Below are 8,955 nucleotides of genomic sequence, written 5' to 3'. Positions count from 1 at the left end.
GAGAGGGCGGGGCATCAGAGAGGGGAGGGGCATCAGAGAGAGGGCGGGGCATCAGAGAGCGGAGGGGCATCTGAGAGGGGAGGGGCATCAGAGAGGGACACTAGGAATCCTGCCCAGTGCGCCTCACCCCAGGCGTGAGGAAGAGCTGCAAGTGCTTGTGCAGAAGGGCCTGGTTGCCAGGGTTCCCAGCACAGAACTTCTGTAGGAACTGGTGTGTGTAGCGCAGGATCTCCAGCATCTTGTTGTCCCCCTGTGTGCAGAGAGAGGTCAATGGGCCAGCAGGGAGGGAGAGGCCTGGTACACACACACACAGGCACACACACACACACACACACACACACACACACGTTAATTAAAAAATCATCTAAGCGTTTGAAGCCACACTCAGAAGTTAAGAGCACATGCAGCCCTGCCCAGGACCTGGGGTCCACCCATAACAGAGCAGGAGGCTCTCGAGCACCTCCTATAAATTCTCTCCAGTCTGACACCCGCTTCTGAACTCTGCGCATGTGCAGACAGACACAAATACTCAAAAAAAAGAAAAAAGGTCAGCGGAGGTGAGGGGCTTAGGGTCAAAGGTTGAGAGGCTGAACAGAGAGGGAGGGGATCTAGGGGACAAAGGACAAGGTGTCATGGACCCCCTGGGATAAGGAGCTCGGGGTCAAAGGTCAGAATCTGGATTTTTTTCCCCCCAATGCTTCAACCCTGGAATACAGTTCCTCGTGCTGTAGCGACTTCACCGCCACCTCCTAACTGCAGTTTAGCCGGCTGTGAACCTTAATATCTGTGTCTTCTGATGACCTTGGGGTACATAAGGTCATGACCCACAGGTTAAGAACCTCAGGTCCAGATGGAGCTAACAGGCAAGGTTAGCCCAGAAGAGGGAGAGGAGGCTAGGGTCCTGGTTAAGGAGGCTGAGGCCATGTGGCTCAGGCAAAGAATGCTTGCTTTGTGTAAGCAGGGCTCTGGGTTCCATGCCCAGCATCACCGTGAGAGAGACACACAGAGAGAATTACAACAAATCCGAATCAATCCGAGCAAAGGGGGGGGCGTCAAAGATTGGGGTGCAACGAGGTAGACTCAAAAGAGGAGGTGGGTGCAGATGACGTGGTCACCTTGTCATAAGGGATCTGCAGCAGGTCCAGCATGACCTTGTGGGCATCCATGTTCTTCAGCAACCTCTGTTGCTTCTTCCTCATCTGCTCCCCCACCCCACACATCTTGTTCAACCTCTCCAGGATCTGCAGGGGAGAGAGCGCGGATGGGACCCTACTCAGGGTCCCCTCCCCATCTCTCCCCTACCCTATCAGCCACACCCTTATCCCACTGGGACCATAGAGGGGAAAGGGATGGCTGCTGAATCAGGCTGTCCCTGGGCAAATCAGCGAGGGACTAAAGTCCCATCCCGCCCATAAAGTGGAATCTCATTAAACCCCTTCAGCTTTAAAATAACTCTGCCGGGGCCTCAGTGGGGCTGTTTGGGAGATGCCTGGCCAGTGGGAGCCCCAACTGAGTCAGGTCTAAGCCAGCCTCAGGACACTCCTCACCCCTGTCACTCATGCAGGACACCCCTCACCCGCAGGACACCCTCCACCCGCAGGACACCCCCCACCCGCAGGACACCCCTCACCCCCTGCCACTCACGCCTTTCACAATCTGGTAGTTCTCGCTGCTCTTCTCCCCGTGTGGCTGCAGAAATCCCTCCTCGTCAGAGGGCCTCTGAGGACACAGAAGACAGTGTCATCCACGCACCCTCAATTGGGACACCCCGTTTGGCTCCCAGAAGCCGGCTTACCTCCTTCTTATCCTTAGTGGCGCCCGCCTCGACCTCCTCGCCCTTGACGCTGCCTTTCTTGTCCACCCACAGCTCTGACTTCTCCACCATCGTCCGCAGTCGGTCCAGTTCTGACTTGATCACCTTGTAGTTCTCCACATCCTGGGCTGAGATCAGCAACTGGACCTGTGCACGGAGGGCGTATGGGCTCAAGGGGGTGCACAGCCCCAGATCTGTAGACATTCAGGGACCAGCAGTGCTCTCCCTGGACCATAACCCCCACCCCCACCCAATGCCACTCAATATTTACTGCCCCTTCCTCCAGGAAGCCCTCCCTGCACACCAGCCCTGAGCTAACATAACCCAGCTGCAGTCTCAGACTCATGGCGCACTCTGCCGCCTGATTGGTCCACTCAGATGCCAAACAGGCAGGGAAAGCATGGGAGGGACACTGGACTCTGAGGGAAGGAGCGACCTGAACTCTAAGGAGTAGGGCCTACATGTAGTGCCTCCTTCTCCTCCCCCTCCTCCCCTCTCCTTCTTCTATCTTCCTCCCCTTCCTCCTCCCCCTCCTCCCTCTCACTGCCTAGGCCTCATGTCCTCCTCTCACAGGGGGCTGTGAGTGGTGTCACATACTGAGGGAGCTGGGGGAATTCTGGGGAACCAATGCAAGCTGGTGCCAAGAACCAGCACATCGTGGGCACTTGCTAAATACCAGCCCTGATTATCAGGCACCTCACAGGAAGCTGTCAAGGAGACAGGGTGCCACCGTGAAGACACCAGTGAGTCAGCCTGTAGGCCAGACCTGGTCTGGAACGTGAGCAAAGGTCGCACATAGCTGACCACTCTCAAGCATTGTCCACAGGGCAAGAAATGACTCAGGCCAGGAGGGTGGCAAAGGCGGCAGAGTCTAGATCCCTGCTCTGCCCCCCACCCCAACCAGGAGGGCCTAAGTGAGGCCCAACGTCCCTGTCAAGCTGTGAGAGACTAGATCCCTGTGTCCCCGGGGCTCCAAGCAGGCCCAAGGCCGTGGGCCCCTCTCACCTGCTTGAAAGTGTGCATGGCTTCCTGGCGCTGGCTGAAGTGTTTGAAGAGCAGCTGCAGTGCACCAGAGACAAGAGATGGGTAGTCGTGCATGGTGAGGTGCAGCAGCACTCGCAGGAACATGCGGCCACCTTCATCGTCCACCTCTAGCATGCTGCTGGTCTTCCTGCCAGCACAGGTGGGCACAAGCGAGAGCCATGAATGAGGGAGGGCATGCCTCCTCCGCCACCATCGCGGCAGAACTGCACCCAGGGTCCCACTGTGCAGAGAACCACTGCCCCAGACAGCCCTCAGCCACCAAGCCCCTGATGCAGGACCCCTTCATGTGGGGCCCCCCAACACTGAGGGATAAGGAGACACTTGCTCCTTCAGTGAGGGGATACCACAGAGCCTGAGGGCTGTCACCAGTAAAAACCAGATGCATTCACACCAGCTCAAGCTTGTCAGTGGAAATTGTGAAACACCATTTATGTTTGCCACTAGCTGGAGTCGGGTGCTAATTACACCCACCCTGCAGCTGCCATCTAACGTGCTAATAAAGAGCCCCATTTGTAGCAGGTTACTTCCGATTTATTTTCTTCAGGGGTTTGATAGCTATTTCAAGGCACTGTTTCCCTTGTGAGTTTGTGGGCTTTGTCTTACGGGATCTATTCAGTACTTCTGTTCTGGCTTATTCTTGAGACAATATCTCATGTAGCCCAAATCGGCCTCAAACTCTCAATGCGGTAAGTGACAGGTGCCCTTGAACTCTGACCTTTCTACCTCCACCTCCTGAGCGTTGGGCGTGGCGGGTGGCTTCTGAGGCTCTGAGGAATCGAACCCAGGACTCATGAATGCTAGATAAGCAGTCTGCCGCCAACTAACCTATATCCCCACCGGCCCAATGTCATAAATTCACAATGGGGTTCTGAAGAGAGACCCCCTGGGTGTGCTAGACACCCAGGAAGGCTGGACACTCCATGGCAGAGAAGATTCTACTCGGGCACAGAGGGCTGGTGGGGGAGGGACGCCATACTACATTCCCTCCTCCTCCATCTCTTCTGCTGTGAGACAGAGGAACAGTTGCCAGGTCAGCTGCCCCAGCTCTGCTGAGCACAGAGGCACAGCTGCCCTGCACGAAGGTGGGGCAGAAGAAATTGCATCTAAATTTATTCTATTCCATGAGGGCTGGGCAAGACAGGGAGGGCCAGTGCATGCACTTGGTGAGGGGCTTCCGGGTGACACAATGGAGGGCACGGCTGGCCTTCGGCCTTAGGAAACTCAGGTTGTCCAAAGACTGGGTATGAGCCTTATGTTGACAGCCTGCCCCCAACCCCGGCCTCACCCTACTCCAAACATGGCCTCTGCCTGCTCTCCGATGCGGTCCAGATTCATGGTGGCAGCTGTGGGGAAGCAAGAGTGACAGACAGAGAGGTGGGGTAACCAGAGACCCAAGCAGAGGACGCCCCAGCCAGCCCTCACCTGCCCCGCCTTTGTGAGGACACAGAGCCTCCAGGCTTAGAGCAGGGCAGCTCAGCAGCTCAGGAAGCCTGGCCCTGGCCAGCTCCTGGTGGGATGTGAGTTTACCCCAGCCCTGGCTTCCCTATGGACCCCATTCCCCGTTTAGGAAGGGTCCCCACCCTGCTCCTTGTGGTGGTGACCAGGGAGACAACAGACATGCCTTTTGGGCATGGAAAGGACAAGTTAGGGCAGTGGATCGGTGGCAGTAGGAGATGCTAGGGGTCAAGGCTCACTGGAGGAATCAAAGGCGGGTGCCGTGCCGTCTGCCCCACTGTCCTGCATGGGAAACACCTCCACAAACTCCTTCTTGAAGACCGACAACAGGTAGGAGATGCGGTAGTCTAGGCGTACGTTCAGGATGAACTAGACAAACAGAGGTGATGTGAAGACCAGTCTCCATCAGGAGCCCTGCTGCTCCGAGTTGGTGAAGGAACCCCCAAATAGGCTCTAGCACCCAGCCACTCAGGATGCTCCAAGGCATTGGAACAGAACAGTCAGTCCTCTCTCCCCCAGCTCCTGGCCCAGTGACAGTGACTGGTGCTCCTCTCAGCATAGGCAGTGAGCCCCGCATCCGTGGCTGCCCATCTCCCTCCAACACACCCAGGCTAGACAGGAAAAGGAAATGCACAGACTTCCCAGGTCAGCAGGCCAACCTGCCCTTACAGCTACCCTGCCGACAGCCCCTCCAGGAGGGAAAACTGAGGTGCTAGCGCCAGGGTTTAGGGACACCCGCAACTAACCTCTATCTTCACAGGACAGAAGTCTCACCTCTGACTTCCCCGTGGTAACTCTGTCACCCTCGTGCCCTCTGGTTACAGGACCACATCCCTCTTCAGGGCTCCCCCTCCCCCACTAATCCCTCTCCAGGAAGCAGCATGTCTGTGTAGGGCTCTCCTCCCCCAAGGAGTGTCAGTGGTGCTGGTCCAAGAACCATGAAGGCTGGGCTAGAGAACCTGGCAAAGCCCTGTGACCTTGTGACGCCTGCCTCGGGACCTCCCACCCACCTGTCCAACACCTGCAGCATCTCCAGGATCTCCAGCTGTGACCATGAGAACCCCAACCCCAGACCTCCCAGCCACCTGCCCAGAACCTGCAGGATCTCCAGAATCTTCAGCTGTGACCCTGTGACCCCTGCCCCAGAACCTCCCACCCACCTGCCCAGCACCTGCAGGATCTCCAAGATCTTCAGCTGTGACCCTGAGAACCCCCACCCTGGGCCTCCCACCCACCTTCCCTGTGTCTGCAGAATCTCCAGCTGTGACCCTGTGACCCTGGCCCTGGAACCTCCCACCCAGCTGATCAGCACCTGCAGGATCTCCAGGATCTTCAGCTGTGACCCTGAGAATCCCCACCCAGGACCTCCCACCCACCTAACCAGCACCTGTAGGATCTCTAGGATCTTCAGCTGTGACCCTGAGAACCCCAACCCTGGGCCTCCCACCCACCTGCCCTGTGTCTGCAGAATCTCCAGCTGTGACCCTGTGACCCCAGCCCCAGGACCAGGACCTCCCAGTCACCTGTCCAGCACCTGTAGCATCTCCAGGATCTCCAGCTGTGACTCTGTGACCCCAGCCCCAGGACCTCCCAGTCACCTNTGTAGCATCTCCAGGATCTCCAGCTGTGACTCTGTGACCCCAGCCCCAGGACCTCCCAGTCACCTGTCCAGCACCTGTAGCATCTCCAGGATCTCTAGCTGTGACCTTGTGAACCTCCCCTGCCCCATACCTCCCACCCACCTGCTCAGCACCTGCAGAATCTCCAGCTGTGACTCTGTGACCCCAGTCCCAGGACCTCCCATCCACCTGCCCAGCACCTGCAGCATCTCCAGGATCTCCAGCTGTGACCCTGTGACTCCTCAATCCCAGGACCTCCCACCCACCTGCCCAGCACCTGCAAGATCTCTAGAATCTCCAGCTGTGACTCTGTGAACTTAGTCCCAGGACCACCCAGTCACCTGTCCAGCACCTGTAGCATCTCCAGGATCTCCAGCTGTGACCCCGTGAACCTCTCCTGCCCCATACCTCCCACCCACCTGCTCAGCACCTGCAGCATCTCCAGCTGTGACTCTGACCCCAGTCCCAGGACCTCCCACCCACCTGCTCAGCACCTGCAGCATCTCCAGCTGTGACTCTGACCCCAGTCCCAGGACCTCCCATAGACCTGCCCAACACCTGCAGAATCTCCAGCTGTGACTCTGACCCCAATCCCAGGACCTCCCACCCACCTGCCCAGCACCTGCAGGATCTCCAGGATCTTCAGCTTGGTCTCCATCACCACGGTGTGTTCATTGTCCTCAAATTTGCTTCTGTCCAGCTGCTCGGGGACACCCACTCCAGCAGGCAGGCTGGAGGCACCAAATACAGACTGCTTGCGGCTCAGCACCATGGTGGACATCATGTGCCCCACCCCCTGGATGGACCTCCGCACATTCTTGCCTGTGGGTCACAGAAGTGGAGTCACTGGGAGATGGCAGTGGGCAGGGGTTCCCAATCTCTGACCACTGTGAGGCAATTGCTGAGAAGGGACAGGGCTAACCCAGGCAGGCTTGCAGGGGGTGGGGGTGGGGGTACGGGGTAGAGGGACACGAAGACTGGGAAAACAACGGACCAAAGGCAAAGCGGGCAGGGAATGTGGAGAGATGAGCGCATGCTCTGTGGGCAGGGCCTCCAGAATCTGTGAGAAGCTGAGTAAGGGATGGAGGGGACCCTGTGCCAGCAATGCTGAAATCTCAGGGGCCAGACCCCAGCTCGATTTGGAAGAGCATGACTTTTTGGGTGTCAAGGAGGGCTAGACCCTGACAGCCCCTATCCTTTAAGCCAAGCCCCTGAGCTACCAGGTTGGAGGGGACTGAGGAGGGGCCACGCCTCACCACCAGGCTCCTCGTAGGCCTGCAGCATGGCTGCCGGTGCCTGGATGCAGTCTATGATGCCCAGTAGCGTGCGTGTGAGCCTCAGCAGCTCGCTGAAGCTGTAGAACCCGAAGTAGATGAGATTGTGTGCCAGGCTCACCACCTGCAGAGGGGGTGGGGCCAAGGGAGGTGAGTGGGTGGGGCTGACCTACGCAGAGGCGTGGCTGTGGAGATGACTGAAGCTGGTAGTGGGATGTGTGAGAATGACGCGCACGCGCGCCACGCTTGTTTTTTTTTTTTTTTTTGCGGGGTCGGGACCAACACATAGAGTTGCGGCTTTGTGGTGTACTTGGTGGGGCCCGAGTTTTTAAGGTCGTGATTGTTCAGGGGGAGACTGTGGCTCTGTTGGGGTCCAAATAGGGCAGAGAAAACCAGGATGAAGGCAGGACCCAGGTTGATGGGTTCAGTGGATTCAGCCAAGCACTGAACCGGGGGAAACTGTCCACTGGGGGAGACCTCAGCTACCTGAAGAATAACTGCGCTGAAGGCACCAGAAAAGGGGGATCATGGATCCTACAATCCATCCCTGACCGACAGGGTCCGGTGGGGAGGCAGGGAGGGCAGGACCACGCCCCCACTCCCCCCCCCCCCAGGACCCACCTCAAAGGTGAGAATGTTTTTCTCATCGTTGGCAAAGGGCACGGCCTCGCTGACCACGTTGTTGAGGTAATCTTCCACGAACTCCATGGTACTAGCAAACTTGTTTTTCTTGTCATCTCGCGACGCGTTGAGATTGGAATCATAGCTAAAGATGGAAGCAGGGGGCGTGAGGGTCCCTGTGCTCTGCCCTGCCCCGCCCCGCCCTGACTAGCCTCCCAACCTCCAGACTCACTCTTTTATGGTGATGGCCGTGGGAATCTCCGTCCAGAGGCGGGCAAACTTGACAGGGGTCACTAGCTCCTGAGGGTCGCGGTCCACATGCACATGTAGCATCAGATGGCAGAATGAGGCGCGGAGGTCAAAGGGCAGCATCTCGTCAGCCATGCACAGAAAAAGCAGTTCGACGCCCAGCTGCTTGGAGATCTCATCGATGGCCAGGTACTGGCGGTCCAGGCACATGCGGGCAAACAGCTTCAACTGGTACCTGCAGATAGCACTGGGTCAGAGGCAGCAGGTAATGGGCGTGGCCCCGGTGAGGACCAACGCTTCACTGAGAGGATGTGGCCCCTCCTGGTAAAGGAGGGCAGATATTTTTCTGGCTGGGCTGAGACAGGTCCTTACAGGAAGCTGGTAGCTGGGAGAGAGGGAAGAGCCGGCCGGTGAAAGGCGTGAGGCTCAGATGAGAGCGATACCGGAGGCTTCTCTGTGGGTGACATCATGCCTGTCCCTCCTCCGCACACCTCAGGGTTACCCATCAGGGTCCTGGAGCCAGGCCACTCTGGGTAAGGAACAGTAGCTTAGCCCTGAAACACCAGGCAAGCTCTTCCACTCCGTACTGGGTCCCCGGCTTTGCAGGGGACAGTGTGACCTACGTCCCAGGGTGGCTGTGAGGTGCGAGAGATTCCCAGAACACAGCTTGTGCTTAGCAAGAGCCTTCTGTACAGCTCATGTCACGCACACCTATAATCCCAGCCCTTGAAAGGATGAGGCAGGGGGATCACCTTGAGTTCAAGACAAGCCTGGGCTAAAAAAGTGAGATGCTGTCTCAAAATCAAATAAGCTGGAGCAGTGGGGGTACAGTCCTTCCTTCCCAGCACTCGGGAGGCAGAGGCAGGTGGATTTCTGAGTT

At 57.7% G+C, this 8,955-nt stretch overlaps 1 protein-coding gene across 1 annotated transcript in view; it reads right to left on the bottom strand.

Moving 5' to 3' along the window:
- Positions 1-8,955, bottom strand: part of Itpr3 (inositol 1,4,5-trisphosphate receptor type 3) — a 64,208-nt gene that overhangs the window by 15,870 nt on the left and 39,383 nt on the right. Inside the window, exons 19-29 of the mRNA XM_021221506.2 lie at positions 8,059-8,310; positions 7,827-7,971; positions 7,188-7,329; positions 6,554-6,753; positions 4,552-4,681; positions 4,143-4,200; positions 2,819-2,984; positions 1,796-1,960; positions 1,645-1,719; positions 1,116-1,241; positions 128-250 (exon numbers count right to left, since the gene is read on the bottom strand). Of these exons, the coding sequence (XP_021077165.1) occupies positions 128-250; positions 1,116-1,241; positions 1,645-1,719; positions 1,796-1,960; positions 2,819-2,984; positions 4,143-4,200; positions 4,552-4,681; positions 6,554-6,753; positions 7,188-7,329; positions 7,827-7,971; positions 8,059-8,310 (1,582 nt within the window). The remainder of the gene's footprint in view (positions 1-127; positions 251-1,115; positions 1,242-1,644; positions 1,720-1,795; positions 1,961-2,818; positions 2,985-4,142; positions 4,201-4,551; positions 4,682-6,553; positions 6,754-7,187; positions 7,330-7,826; positions 7,972-8,058; positions 8,311-8,955) is intronic.

Source organism: Mus pahari, chromosome 21 (assembly GCF_900095145.1).
Source record: "Mus pahari chromosome 21, PAHARI_EIJ_v1.1, whole genome shotgun sequence".
NCBI classification, from domain to species: Eukaryota; Metazoa; Chordata; class Mammalia; order Rodentia; family Muridae; genus Mus; species Mus pahari.
Note: the sequence above shows the minus strand (reverse complement) of the source record. Positions and strands in the feature narration are given on the sequence as shown.